The sequence below is a fragment of the Panthera uncia genome (genome assembly GCF_023721935.1).
Source record: "Panthera uncia isolate 11264 chromosome A1 unlocalized genomic scaffold, Puncia_PCG_1.0 HiC_scaffold_17, whole genome shotgun sequence".
NCBI classification, from domain to species: Eukaryota; Metazoa; Chordata; class Mammalia; order Carnivora; family Felidae; genus Panthera; species Panthera uncia.
Genome location: NW_026057577.1, coordinates 70,688,629 through 70,703,869, shown reverse-complemented (window position 1 = coordinate 70,703,869; position 15,241 = coordinate 70,688,629). Strand labels below are relative to the sequence as shown.

The window sequence follows — 15,241 nt, the reverse complement described above, 5'->3', positions numbered from 1 at the left end:
CCTCTAAAATCGCACATTTCTGATAGTTAATACAAAATCAGACCCTATTTAATTTTGAAAGATGTGCTTTATTCAAACAACGGACTGATAAAGTAATAAGCAGAACATTTATTATAGGAAATCAGAAGAATTTTATCATAACAAAAACAAAGCCAAGCAGAAGAAAGAAGAGAAACAAAAATCTCAAACAACCCCTGGTTGCTATGTTCTAGAAATCTTTACCAGCTTTATATGTGCATGTGAGCCAAACATATAAACATCCACCTCTCTGCATGTCAACAAGGAGAAATGGCAAAATATTTTCAGAGAATTTTCTCCCTCGTTTAAGCCTGGAGTTTCAACAAACATATTACACTTTAAGAGAGAAAAGCAAAAAAAAGTTCCTTCTTTAGGAGGGAAGTTTTAAAAAGCAGAGTGAACGATCAGGCAAGATCCCGAAACGTCTCTTTATACCCTGAATCTCCATCAACCACATGGAAGTTCAGGCTCCAGCTTCCACCGAGAAATCTTTTTCTCCTCCAGATCTGAAGACAAAAGGAGAGGAGGCCTGGTGGTGAGCGGGATATCTCTGTTAGTTGTCAGCGCAGGTCCATGGGTTAGGAATGCTAATGAGCCTCTTGGCCAGCTGAAGACTAGGTTCTCTCTCGCACACCCTGACGCTCACACACACACTCGGGCTCCTGCATGCCGACTGACAAGCACACAGACAGAGCCTCGTGCTCGATCCTGTCTCTCTCCTTTTTCCTCTGAGCCCAGAGATCGATCGCTGACCCCACTGTTGGGCCAATGCTTTATTTATCTGGCTGCGCAATGATATTATCAGCCTTAAACGTTATATACAGCAAATGTCCTCCTAAATCAACACAATAGGATAGCTTGCAGAGACCAGCCTGGTCTGTCTTAAAGAAATCCCTCGCTATCTTTCTTTCTCGTTCTCCCTCTCCCCCCCCTTACAGACACCCCTTCTCCTTTCTACCTTTACAACTAGGGATATTTTATACGCTGGACTTGGGGATTTGATCCCTCACTTTCAGCTTGGTTGGAGGAGGCCTCAGCAGACTAAGAGATGGATAGACACCATTATCCACCCATCACTGTGATCTCCATCAGGGGTTCCCTTGTGAGCCGGATCCAAGTGCCTAGACCCACTCTATTCACAAGACCCGGATTTCTCAAAATTGGGGTAGAAGTGAAGGCGAGGGGTGGAGAATCGAGTGTGCAACCTTGCACCGTGTTAATTGTTTTCTTTCCTCTCAATTACATTCATAAACCTATTTTCTGCATTGCATGTTATTTCTTTGTGCTTCAAAATTGAAACCACGTGCAGCCTTCTTCCCTCCGCACACACAATAAATGCTCTGCCCCCTCCCCCAACCCATCACACAACTATTTACATCTTGGTTACTCACTCTGCGCTTCGGCCCAGCCCGGGAGAAGAAATTGGCCCCATGGGATTAGGTGAGGCTTTGTAAAAGCATCTCTCAAATCCGTATCTCGGGCCTCCATCTGGGGGAGAGGCTCCTGGACTCCCCTCCGGGGCCTCCTCCCACCCCCTCCTCGCACAGGTGGTTGCGGCTCACTCTGGGAGAGCTAGCAGGAAGGACATCCTGGGAGAAAGGCAGCTTCGCAGTGTCCCGCCCGGCCTACCCGCTGCCCGCCCCTCACCCAGGCCCTTCTGCCAGCCCGCGGGGGGTCAGCGGTGGCGGCGAGCTCGCCTCGGCTGCGCCCTGGTCCACGCGCCCTGGGCGCGGCAGGAACCCCGCAGGGAGCGGCTGCTCCCTGGGGAGCATTCCAGAACCAGGCCCTCCCAGGCAAAGAAGTCCCACCAAAAATAAATAAATAAATAAACTCCAAAGGGGGGAGGGGGAGCTGGAAAATGGATTCGCTGACAAGGAGAGATAATAAATGAGAGGCGCTTTCAGATAGATATCTCAGACGTGAAATTGCGCCCAGCTGGTTGTGTAAGCAAACAAATAGTTTCATGTTAGGAACTCTCAACTTGTGGCTTGATGAATAGAACACGACAGAGGTAAATGGGTCTTTAACTCATTTAGGAATACAACTCTTTGGCTTTCCAAGTAAAAGGCCCAGTGACGCCACGAATCCTGAGCAGGCCCTCTAACAAGAGTTTTATTAGTTTCCACTTGTGTCTCCCAGCCTACCCTCCCTGCTCTCCATGGTTTTCCATTTGTAGAGACATTCAGGTGATTTGTTCTGAAGAATCGAGTAGCTTACAGGAGGTGATTCTGGCACTGTAGGAGATACAAGGACTGCCTATACGCTGAAGAAGAGGATTTTTTTTTTTTAAAGAAAACTTTTTGCACTCACCAAGCAGCCGAGCTCAGGTGGGTTTGGATCGAGAGAGTTCCATATCCCTAGTGCCCCTGAGCTCAAAGCTGGTCGGGAGCCCTGTGAGACCCTTTCCGACAGCCAGAGACCGAGGGCCTGAACCAACGTAAGGGGCCGAGTCCCGGAAGCCCAAGGTTGCTCCGGTGGCCAGAAGGGAGGCCCATTCCCACCCCTGGGCTTCCCCCAGGCCTGGTCGCAGGGTGGGATGTGCCTGTGGGGGCAGAGGTCGCATCTTAACTCCCTTGCGCCATTCTTTGTCCCCAGGCGGGGGATGAGCCGCAGCCTGGTACCCTAGAGAGTCCTAGAGGATAGCGCGTCCTAAGATGGCTTTTTTTTTTTTTATGCTTTCAGAAAAGCTTGTGGCTAAAGTAGTTTAAACCGACTTCAAAGCCCCTAAATTTCTCAGTCGCCCAGCAAGTGTTTGGGTTAGAAGAGGGAGTGTTTGACTTTCATGTGTCACAGGTAATTTTGAGAGGGAAGTCACCTTGTGTGGGCCGCTCTCCAACTGTTAAGCTGTATTTCCTCTGGTCCTGGGGACCCAGTCAGTCGTATCCCGCCCGGTTAGCCCAATCCTATTCTCCCAACTCCTTAGGGCTGCTAAGCCTCCGTAGGCCGAGGCATGACTGCGAGCCCCAAGGTGACCGTCGGACCTACACCTGCCTGTGGCCTCACACCCAAGTTCCACTGCTCCCCCTGGCGCTCGTTTCGAAAGCGGGCTCATCGCCCAGGGGCCTCCCGGCGGCCACCCAGGCAGAGGAGACTCCCACCTGCTCCATGTCTCCTTTTGCCCACTGGCTTCCAGGATCTGAGGGGGCACAGGACACTGAACGGAAGCGGCCCGACCCCTACTGGGGCTGCCCTTCGCACAGCAAGGAGGCCCCGGGGCCACTAGAGCCCCCCAGCTCTTGGGCCACGGACACTGGTCAGCCCCGCCAAGGAGCCTTTAAAACGCCCTGGGAGCAGAGAGGACGCTTTCTCGTGGTCGGAAGGTTTAACCCATGGCTTAAATGCTGCAGTCTCGGCTCCAAAACGTGCCTTAGCAGGATCAGATTTGTGGGTCCCGACTGCGCGCTCTGAGAGTGAAAAACCAGGGAACGCAGGCAGCCGGTCTTGTAGCGCGGGTTCGCCCACAGGGCCACTGAATCTCTGGGGAATCTCTGTCTCTCTGGCTGGGACACACAGAGACCTCTGAAGACAACTGCCTTTCCGTATGTACCAGGGAGACAGCACAGGAGAAACCCTCTGCCTGCGGGTCCCCAGACCGGCCCCGCCAAGAATGGGAGCCGACCACCTTTTCCCTCTCTCTTCCGCTCGGCCCCAAGTCTCCTGGTTCCTGGACCGAGTCTGCGAAGGGGTCTGTGAAGCCATACGTAGGAAGGCCTGCTCTGCTTCCTACACCGTGCTTGGCCAGCCCGGGTCTTGGACCCAGGCTGAGGAGGGTCGCCGGATCCCTCAGGCCATGGGCAGTGCTTCCAGCCGCGTCAGGCAAGAGGCAGGTTACCGCTGTCACCTCTGGACCCCACAGCAAGTGCCTCGTAAACCCCGGGCCTCGGCTTGCGGGCCAGTCCCCACACTGGGCACTTTGTGCTTGGGCCTCCATATTGAAATTAATTGAAAAATACGTTTCCGACCTACAAAAATGTTTATCTGTTTTCATCAGAGGGATCACACTGTAATGAATATATTTACATCTCATTTCAAGAAAGGCAGCGAAGATCCGTGAGCGTTTGGAGGCAGCTCGATTCCCCTCCCCCTCCGCGCCCGGCTGCTGCCTACCCCACCCCAATTCCCACATTCCCTGATCCCGCAGCCCGGGAGGGCTCTCGGAGACTTTCTGGGAGGTGGTCAGGGGTTAAATAGGAGCTCTTCCCTCGCCCCTCCTGCCTTGGGTGCTCACTGTGCAGGGAAGTCAGCCTAGGCCCAAAGACACTAACCCTGGGTGTAATGCAAAGGCTGAGGCCCAAGGCAGGTGGGGACCCATGGGACGGTGGGACGGCCTCTGGCGGCCCCACACACCACACGCGGTACCCGCCCAGTCTCCCAAAGTCTCAGGCCGGGCGGCGGGCGACCTGCGGGGGTTTCTCCACACAGAGCCCGGCATTGCCCAGGCTGCACTGCACCTAGAACAGGAAGACTTCGGGCGGCTTAGAGATTGTTAATACATTTTTTAAAGAGTGGGGGAACCTGGAGATTCCCAGGCAGCAAAGGAAAGCAAAACTTTTGTCAATGACTTCTGCAAGTGAAGCACTTGCCTCATCCAAGGCCTGTTTGGAGTGAGGGGCGGGAGAGGAGGTGAGAGGTGTTATTTCAAAAGATCGGGCTTTATTAATACGTTAGGAAAAAGCTCCCTTGGTAGTATGTGTTCTCACAACACCGACTAGAATCCTATAAAACATTCATGCTCCAAAAGCTGTAACAGAGAGCAGCACTCCCCACCCCCCACCTTTGCCCCCTGCACACCCAAAGTGAGGCCTCAGCGTTAGGTTTCTGCCCTGAATGCTCCACTAGGGCCCAAACGCTGCTTCTGTAAATAGTGTAGTCTAGCCTACCTAGCTCACCAACTCCCAGGTTCCAGGTCCATGTCCCTAAGTGCCACAGGAGGGCCTTTCCGTTCGCTCAACTGAGCTTGAGAGCCCTCCAGGGAACCCCTGTCACAGGGTCTGGAGTGAAGGGTAAACCCTAGCCTGCTGTGCTCCGGACCAAAGGGGGAGCAAAGCTAGGTTTGGCAGCGCTGAGGCCCTAACTCTGTCTCCCAGAGCTGAGGAGAGGCCAATGGTCTTCTAAGTGGCTTCTGAGCGGCCCTCTCCTCCCTAGACCCCCCCAGTCAGCTCTCCATGCCTCTCTTCACAGCCTCTCCAGCCAGGCACGTTCCCACCTGCAGTCACTGAAGCTGGTGACTACAGAGACTAGGCCTCCACTTGGGGCTGAGCCGAGCCTACCCCAGCTGCCTGCTTAGCTCCATGCAGAGCACCAGCCACCCGAGAGGTGACATGAGCTGCTGGGGGCAACCAAGGTGCCCTGCCCTCTCCCTGCCCACCCCAGCCCATGCAGAGCCTGATCGCCTGCATTTACAAAACCAAGGCAGCGTCTTGGGTTTAGGAAATAAATCTAGACAACTTTGTAATGGACCTTAAAAGTTTCCACCTCACCTCCCCATTCTAATAATAATTGCAGTGAAAATTAATTGGAGGGTTCTCTTGCACTTATGACATCTGTCAAGTAACCAGACACATGGGTTTTGCTAAATTCTTTTATTTTTGTTTAAATTTTCACTTCAATTTTAATTCTTGAAGAACAGCCTCGACAACATATATCGCACTCATTATAAGAAGCAAAGGGTTATATCAAAAATTATTAGTATAGAATCACAGGAAATCTGGTTTGGAACCAGAAAAAAATACAAAACAGATATAGATACATAGACACAGGACAATTTTTTATAATTATTTGGAAAATGTTATTTTCCCCTAATTCTTGTTTCCTTTTTTTATGTGCATACGATGTTTAAATTTTACAAAAAAATGAAAATAAAGACTAGTATTTTACAAAATGAATAACAATGTTTGGGGTGTGTATGTGTGTTTGTGTGTGCGTGTGTGTGTGTGTGTTTCTACATAGAATTCAGTCCACTTCCATGTGTGTTGTTTTTCTGTACAGAATATATCCACATCCGTCCACAATAAATCCTGGAAGGTCCATTAGTCTCCTTCTGTTTTATTAAAATTCTCATGGTCCTCTCTTCAAATTTTTTTTTCCTTTTCTCACCAGACACAAGGTCCTTTTTCTTTCCTTTCCAACTTGTTCACAGATCTGATCCTAAAGAGAGTCTCTTTTTCTCCTGGTTTGCAGCTCGGGTTGCATTCCTGCAGGGTGGGCTGCTCCTGTTGGCCCAGCCCACCTCCCCCCTGCCTGGCTGCACCCTGCAACAGCCACCTGATGTCCCCGAAGCTTTGGAGTCCATGGCCCCCGCCGGTCCTCTGAGTCTCTAGGGGGGTGGGGGCAGGTGGGAAGCGCCCAAGGTCTAGGAGCACTGGATGGACATGTAAGGCCAGTTGAAGCTGCTCCCAGACAGTAACATATCCCGGATGAGAGTTTCGATGGGGGTTTTACCTACCAAACGTACGAAGAAGAGCTGCTCGATGACCGAGGAGGACACGGTACGCAGGGAGGGCAGTCGCAGTAGGAGTTTGCCGAAGCGGCTGGGCTGGTTAGGGTACTGGCTCCTCACATACTCCTCCAGTGCACACTGCGACTTCTCTTGCAGGCTCTCGATATGGGCGGCATCCGACAGGCCACAGGCATCTGCCCCAGCAGCCACAAGAAGGAGACACAAGGGGAGAGGATACACAGGTTAGTGAACAGCAAAGGTACAAACAAGCCATTAAATTTTTAAGTTGGTAAAAGAGGGAAAAAGAAAGAGAAGGGAAAAGAAAAAAAAAAATCTTCCTCTCCATACCTCCCCAATCCTTCCTCACCATTCCCCCCACTCAGACCCCAGTACAAATAAAAATAAATCAAACCCCCACCAAGCCTAGGGGAGCTGGAGACAGAAGCACACACATGCAGAGGCAGCAACCTCTCTAGTCTCTTTGTTTTTCCTCTTTCACCTTTGGATTAAATAATGTACGATGCTGGAGCCATGTTTGCTGTGCGTAGCAACCTGTCCTCCGCCTGCAGGGGTGCATCTTTCCGCTGTGCTCATTAAAGTGAGGACTTTTGCCCCTTTTGCCCCTGATTTCAGGGTGTTCAGAAGCCCTGAAGAAATATGTAGCCTGGAGGTAGTTCTTATAGGCTTCTTGGAGTCCTCCCTCTCAAACCCAAATGACCCCAACCAAAATCTTCAAGGAGAACCTAGATTGTATAGTGAACAAATGCATGGGAGGGGGAAGGAGTCATAGGCTGGCATTGCATGGAATCAGATCAAGCCCATGCTTTAGCACTATTGGATTTGAGATCCACTATCTATGCAAGCAAGAACTCTGCAGCAAATCCTTGGTGAGGGTGTATACTTCTATCTGTGCTTTAGATCAAGTAATTGAAAATTGGTCACATCTCTGTAAGCTGTATAATAATCAGGAGGAATATGGCTCAGTTACTCCAGGCTGCAGGAAGGAGACATCTTCAGCGATCAGACACAAAGCTGGGCTAGAGGCAGCTGCTGTTGCTGTTTCCAAACTGGGAGCTGGGGAGTTTAGGGGGGATTTGGGGAGATAGGCTTCCTGTTGCAGGACCAAGGGGAAAAAGGCACTTGCACACAATGACAGCATCTTAAAACCTGTGTGTTTATCTCATATCAACCAAGGCTCCTCACGGTCTCCTAAAAATATTTCAAGACAGCAGTTTATATCAACTAACTAACTAAAGGCGAAGAAACGGAAGAGAAGGGGGAATTAGAGGAATGAAATGAAAGCTTCCTCTCTGAGTTCAAACACCCATGTTATTTCTTGTATTAATAATAAATATTTTAAAAACAGGAAGATCACAGAGGAGCCCTTAGCCAGTCAGGAGGTTGACTAGAGATCAAAGGCAGAGTTTGCTAATATATAGATCTGGGAAGAAACTCATGCATGGCAATGCCCCCAAAAGGACGTTATATAATTGTGAATGGGTAAGTGTGACCCTAAGAAGTCACACCAAATGATTCAAAGTGAAACCCGTGTCTGCTGAGTTCCTCAGCTTTATGTCTTTATATTTCAAGAATTGGGATGTACAAAGCATTCTAACACCTTCATCTACAAGGCAATGGCCTTGAGCAAAAATACAAATAAAACCAGTGCTAATTCAAGAACTTCTAAGGCAGGTCCCCTCTGACCCCAGATCCAGAATGGGTTCCTCTCAGATGTCTAATTACTCCAGCCAGCCACTTGGGTGCATCCACACTGGCCTGACTGGGGAAGCCAGTGAGATTTTTATGGCTAGAAGGGCGAGGGCAGAAGCACTTTGGGGCTTCACTGCTTAGAGAGGGGACCCTGAGGTCTGCCCTTGGTCCTGATTGCTAACCTGGCCCTGCTGAATGGCCACTATGCAGACTCATATTTACATATATCTTGCTTTACATGCATTATCTGCCCATTATGCCACAGGATCCCTTTCAGCCTTAGACAATGCAGGATGAAAAAGGCCCACTGATACCCCAGCAGATTTTTTTTCTTTTAATCACCCATATGGCATTCCCTCAGGTCTGTAAAATATTTATCTGATATTTACAATTAGAGCCCCCAGAGTGCAAGGACACTACTCTTCTCCCAGCTATGCCACTCCAAAAGAGAGAAGCCCAGGAAAGGCTTACTTGGGCCCTGTGCTGGCTGCTTGGATTTCTTTCCTCCTCTGAAGGCAGAATGCCTGTAGCTGGGCCTAGCTGCCAGGTGCCAGCCGGCCAGCTCTGTGGCCTCTCTCCAGCAGGAGTCCTACTTCAGGCCTGGATTCCCACTCTAGATATTCATTCCCTCTCTGGATATTCCTGCAACAGGATTCCCCCCCCCCCCCAACTATGGATAGATAGTGTGAGCTCTCAGATCGATTGGGTGGTTGTGGTAGCAAAGCTAGGTGAGCAGGGGGTGTAACGCAGTACATACTTAGACCCCAGGAGAAATACCCAAGATAAGAAAAGGGGGTAGAAATGTACAAAATCAATGTCTCACTTTTTATATGGTAGTGTCAATATTTCTCCTAAAGTATATGGGAAAGAAATTATGTAAATAAATAACCATTACTGCTCAGGCCCTCCCGGCTTAGCCTTTGTAGTGCAGAGAATGTATTTCATGTTGTGCATTCAGAAGAGTTTAGTGTTCAGGAAATATAGATGTAATCAGCTGCCATAACTAGAAATCAAAGTTATTATTGTGGTGAAAATGGATTTATTGTATTTATGTTAACTAGATGGCTCCTTTCAGAGGAGGTCCCATTTATTTGAAGGAACATTTAGGTGTATGAATTAATGAATTTTTTAAAAAAGTAAGTTCAGGTCATGACCTAGTCCTTGGATGCTGTCCAGAATATTAAGGATTAAGCATACCATCCGGAGGCCAAATGTGAAAACCACCACAGGGAACCCCCGTGCCAGCTTCAAATACTTAGCCGGAGCAAACCTCGTTGGACAATATGTCTAAAACTGTCTTTTCCATCATTCAAAGTTTGCTTAAAAGTTGGATGACTTTGAGAAGGCTTCCCATGAATTCCCTTCTGGCTAGCAATCAAAACAAGTTTAGTCAAAAGTGGAAATGTGTTGTATGGAGGAGGGGGGTGAATTACTACTGACAGCTCCATTTCCATTTTCAGATATTCTGCTTGCAATTTCCAACAAAATAATGTTATTGTTCGCTTCTCAGCCTCCTTTGCACCTTGAAGACTTTGTTCAAGTAACTTCCTCGGGAAAACTTTTTAAAAAGGAACACTTTTCACGGGGATGTTTTAGGATGGCAAGTTGAAAGAAAAGCATGAATAATTCCACAATCCTCCCTGCAGCCAGCACGGTCCTTGCCTCTCTCTGGGAAAGGGCAGGAGATCAGAAAAGTCAAGGGAGTTCAAAGAACCTTAGTAGGGGACAAGGGAAAGGGAGGAAAGATCTTTCCTGAGAAGACCTCTGTCCAGCTCCAAGTCACATTTCTGCTTCAAGACACCTCACTGGATGAGATTTTTAAAACCCCAGCTTCCCCGACACTGGCTTGCTTCCTGATTAATTTGGCTAAAGAGCTGGGTAGTAGAGAGCCAGCCAGGCCCCAGGCCTGCCAGAGCTAAAGCAGCCCGGTTGCTGCTTCCCAGGCTCTTTGTCACTTTTGAAAAACACGTTTCCATCAAGAAGACTTATTAAGATAAAATGCATTCAAACACTGAGGAGGCTATTCAATAAATCTTCCATTTGTTTTAAGGTTTGCACTTTATCCTCTTGCAAAGAATAACTCCCTCTCCCACTAGCAGACCTGCATTTGCACTGAAAGTAAAAGGGGGGCAGTCCAAGTCCATGGCTCTGGCCACCCTGCATACAAATGAGATGCTCTTGTCTAAATAAATTATCTGCTGTTCAGATCGATATTAATACTACATTTGCTACATTACAATATTGTGCAAATTTAAGAGTCATTTTAATACAATGTAAATACGATTCTTCACGCATGAAAGCCAGGAAATATTGATAGATTATACCATTGCTTACTGTTCAACAAGGCCTTGGGAAAGGGGTTTTGCCATCTCTGCTCAGGAATGGTTTTAATTTGGCCTTTGGAGGTCCTGGCTCTAGGATAGATTTATTAGGATGGTTTATTTGTTCTCTGAATGGAGAAATTAAAAACAATAGTGCCAATAATGGGGGTAAAGCTGCAGCTAACCCTACTCGCAGTGGGCAAGGCCGGAGACCCAATCTGAGCAGCTCTGTTCCCCACCAGCCTCCTTTCTGGCTTTGTTTATATTTCCCCCCATTACCTGCTGTCCCGGGTGTTTATATGTTTCCCTCTTGCAGGTTACAATAATAAAAAGCGGGCAGTGTTCTCAGAGGCTCAGACTAGAGCCTTCAAAGGCAACGTTAATGCACTTTCCTGGAAGTTAATTTGAACCATCTATCATAAGAGAAATTGTTAACATGCATGTTACCACCACCTACATTTAATTTGATATTTTTAAGGCACTCTGTTAAATTTCCAATGTTCATGTGTTTTGCATGGCTATGAGATTTATCTCTGGGGCGGGAATCCTCCCATACTTGCGGGATCTACAGTGTTCCTTTTGTTTTTTATCTTTCTTGTTTAGATTGAAACCGTTTTTTACGACCCTCAATAACCTCAGCAACTGCAAACATGAATGGTTTCCGATAAGGGAAAATCAGGCAGCAATAAAGCGGGATTATTTATGATTTATTTGCGCGTATTCTTCTCTTTCCACCTCTGTGTGTGTCTCTCTGTGTCGGGAAACTCATCCAGGGAGCTTGCCACACAGAGGAGAAAGCCACATTCCCACGTTCTCTTCCTTCCCTCTCCTCCCCCAGAAACACTAAGCGCTGGCGCACACACACGCACACGCTCATCGCACACACATACACACCGCACACTCGCGCAGCCAGACAGATCCAACACCCCCCACGCACACACGAGACGCGCACCCGCCGCCGCCGCCGCCGCCGCAGCCCCGCGTGGGGGTCCAGGCCCCCAGGCCAGGCCGCCCGCCGCCCGCATCCCAGCCGCCTCGGCTCCCGCACCGCCGCGTTCCCAAGATGGCAGCGGCGCCGCGGGCCGCGTCCGGGCGCGGGGGCCGCAAGTCCCGGCCAGGCCCAAGGTCGGGCGAGGGCCGGCCAGGCCCGCGCGGCGACGCGGCGTAGGAGGCCGGGCCCCGCGGAGCGCGGCCTACTGTCGCTCCCGGCGCGACCTGCCCTCCCAGCGGCCACAGCCTCACCTGACGTGAACAGCACGATGGCTTTGAGGCAGCTGTACTCGGCTGAGTCGACGTGCAGCGCCTTGAGCTTCTCCACCTGCTCCTGGAAGATGCGGATGTGGTCCATGAAGGCCACGACGCGGTCGGCGGACATGGGCGAGGCGTGCAGGCCGGCGGCGGCCAGCAGCGGCGCCACGTGCAGCGGCATGGAGCACTGGGCCGCGTTGAGCACGAACAGCTCGCTCCAGGTGAGGCGCAGCAGGGACACTTGGTCGGTGATCTGCAGATCCGGGAAGAAGGGGATGTTTCGGGCCCACTCGACGGCGCTGAAGAGCAGGCGCGCGGCCAGCTCGCAGATGTTCTCGATGCCCATGATGTTGTTGGGCTGCATGCATTGGCTGCCGTAGCGCGACGTGGGGTAGGGTTCCGCGCGCAGCAGCAGCGAGATGTAGCCGGACAGGTAGCAGTGGCCGTTGAGGGGGTCCCCGTTGGTGAGTGCGTACTGGCCTGGATTGGGTTGGGTTGGAGGCATTCTTCCTCGCTGAACCGCTGACAAAAAGAAAGAGAGAAAAGAGGCAATGTGCATCCAGGGGGCTTGCGAACATCGGCGTGCCGCAGCGCACCCGACACAATGCGGAGGCTCTTTCTGCAGCCACAGGCGCCCGGTGCATCTTCTCTCGCGCTCGCTCTCACTCACAGCCCACACCCGGAGGAAATCTGGGGTGAGGGCCTCCAGCTCCGCGGCTCAATTTGCCCAGCCATCGCCTGCGCCCCTGGCCACCCCAACCCTGCCAGAACTAGGCCTGACCTCAGGGCCCCCAGCCCGGCATGGTCAAGAAAGCGCACCCAACCCCTTCACCACCAAGGTGTAACACTCAGGTTAATGAAATACCACTCACCCCTCCAGAATGAAACAAATCAAAGTAAAGCAAAAACAAACAAAAAAGAACAGGAGAACACCAGAGAAAGGTTGTGGTTCTAGGCAAATGCCTAGCCGCCTCTTCATTTGCAAGCAAGCAGTGTTTTGCTCAAAATGTTTCCATATTCTCCCAAAATGCTATAGAATTATCCTTAAAATAGATACAAGTTACATAACCACTTACAACTTTTGAATAGAAAACAAGTATCCTGCACCCCTTCCCTGTCGCCTCCTCCCCTTCGCCCCACACAAAGTTCACTCTTAAAAGCAACAGAAAATTGAAAAATTTCAAGAAAAAAGTTGAACTTACAGTAGCCAAACATTATTGAAAAAAGTGGGAAATAGAATTAATGTCTGTCCTGTGAGGTGCCACTGCAACCTGCAGCCAGCTTTTGCCCAGTGAATGCACGAGCTTGCAACTGCAAAAACACTGGATTCATTAACCATCTGAATGCAAAACGTAAGCATGCTTTGAGTTCTTAAAGCTGACCAAAGTTTTTTTTTTTTTTTTTAATGTGTATGTTTTACTTCAACAGTGCCAGCGCTTTAAATTGCCATGTAAACAAAGACAACTTTAGGAAAAGTTAGGGCTACTGAACTCTCCCCCCAACAAATTAATATAGATATGTCCATGTACACATAGCTGTCTTATTTCAAGTTGTGCACTATTTTCTTAAGTTTGCTTTGATTCTAATTTTAATGCAAGCCCCAATGCAATTTAAGCTCTTGAAACATAACAGCTAGAATACTTTTTTCTAATTATAGTTTTGAACTTGGCAGTTATTTTTCAATTAAATGAGAGCACAATTCAGTTTTTTTTTTCAGATGCCTACAAAATCTCCCTGGAGCTGGAAATGAAGTCGTCATATTTGCCTGCTCCTTGAGATCTGAAGGAATTCAATTTCTTTTCTTGTGGCATATAAAATATAATTTTAAAGTCAATTACAAGAAGGAGTAATCTGCATTCTGCAAAATTGACTGGTTCGCTAATTTGACTATAAGACATCTTTAATGATTGTCAGGAGATAAACTTTAACTGTAAACGGCTAAGTATATTTATAAGAAAAGTGCTGCATCTCCTGCCACATGAACATGAAGCATATCTAAATACAACATCAAAAGTTGTGTTAAAAGAAACCAAACCCATACAACACAGGGATTAAATGAAGGGGAAGCTCATGCCAGCTGCAGTCTATGCATTATAGCCAAATCAGAAGGATCGGTAAATGCCGTTGTAAATTGTAATTTGTATGCAGTATTTAAGCAGAGGGTGGAGTTTGATGAAGAAATAAAACGAGTATCATGCTTTAAAAAAAATGACACAACTATGAAAGGACGGTTCAGTCACAAACTTTCCTTTCAAAGTAGAGGGGTGAAAACAAGGCCACAGCTCTGGAGGAGGCGGCCCCAGCTCGGTGAAGAGGAGAGGGAACCAGTGAACAGGCCAGAAGCCCCCCTTCCCCCCTAATTAGACCTACAAGTGCAATAAATCTCACTCCTCTTTTTCCAAGCTAAGCTTCCAAAAGGATGATGCAGCAGTGAATCTATGGTTGTGGGTACTCCAGTCCTCAGCCCTCCCCAATTTTAAATAAAGGGTAAGAAGAGGTGGAGGGGAAAGTGGAATGAAAAACACAGAAAAGAGTTTTCTGGGGGAAATAAGCACCCCCTCCCCAAGTTCATGCCAGCACAGCCCCCAAGCACCCTCACGCACACGCGGGAAAGGGACACACACCGAGCACATCCAAGACAGAGGAAGGAAGGGGATTTTCAGCCACAGCTCACGATCCCAGGGACACAATCCTGAGCAGGCAGCGGGAGGGGTGGAGGAGCCGGGGAGAGGAGCGCAGGCCGGGAGGGGGAGGCAGCGGCAGCGAGCTTGGTTGGGGGGCGGGGGGGTGACGCCGGGGGTGGAAGGCAGCGGGGACAGGGGAAGCTGGGACGGGGCAGGGACCGCAGGAGCTCCAGTCCCATACAGCAGCCACCCCCGCGAGAGAAAGAAAGAGGGCCGGGGAGGCGGGCGAAGCTCAGGGAAAGAAGCAGAGAAGAAATATTCACCTTCCCGCCTCATGCCCACTTTGAGGCACTTCTTGAGGCGGCAGTATTGGCACTGGTTGCGGTGGTGCTGGTCGATGGGACAGTTCCTGTTGGCACGGCATGTGTAAGTTAAGTTCCTGCGGACGCTCCTCTTGAAGAAACTTTTGCAGCCCTCGCAGGTGAATTGGCCGTAGTGCTTGCCGCTCGACTTGTCCCCGCACACCACGCACTCGATGTGCTGCTGGCTCTGGCCCGAGCCGGGCGGGCCCTGGCCCTTGTCCCCTGCCGTGCCGGGGGTGGCGGGCGCTCCGGGCTGGCCCGGGGTCTGCGGCGTGTGCGGCGCGCCCGAGCCCGCCTGCTGCTGCTGCTCGCCACCGCCGCCGCCGCCGCCGCGGGCCGCTTGCGCTGCGGGGTTGGGGCCGCCGGGGTTGCCCCCGGCCACGTCGTCCTGCGGATCTCGCCAGCTGCTAACTACCATTGCCATATCTTTGGGCCCGGGGAGCGCTGGGGGGAGCCGAGCTGCTCGCCGAGGGCCGCGGGGCGCGCGGGCGCGCTGGGAGGGGAAGGGGAAGGGGAAGG

At 50.3% G+C, this 15,241-nt stretch overlaps 1 protein-coding gene across 1 annotated transcript; it reads right to left on the bottom strand.

The window, feature by feature from the left end:
* Positions 1–5,572: 5,572 nt before the first annotated feature.
* NR2F1 (nuclear receptor subfamily 2 group F member 1) lies at positions 5,573–15,241 on the bottom strand. The gene is made up of 3 exons (XM_049648601.1): positions 14,684–15,241; positions 11,731–12,258; positions 5,573–6,651 (listed from the first exon to the last, which is right to left on the bottom strand). The coding sequence occupies exons 1-3, from the start codon at positions 15,144–15,146 to the stop codon at positions 6,371–6,373; spliced, it is 1,272 nt and encodes a 423-aa protein (XP_049504558.1). The 5' UTR covers positions 15,147–15,241; the 3' UTR covers positions 5,573–6,370.

Bases quoted from the DNA above. Each gene is read 5' to 3' on its own strand.
- NR2F1 (XM_049648601.1), bottom strand. From the start codon at position 15,146: ATGGCAATGGTAGTTAGCAGCTGGCGAGATCCGCAGGACGACGTGGCC. The intron at 12,259-14,683 runs GTGAATATTTCT...TCTTTTTGTCAG, and splicing joins AGTGGGCATGAGGCGGGAAG to CGGTTCAGCGAGGAAGAATG. The intron at 6,652-11,730 runs GTGAGGCTGTGG...CTGCTGGGGCAG, and splicing joins CATCGTGCTGTTCACGTCAG to ATGCCTGTGGCCTGTCGGAT.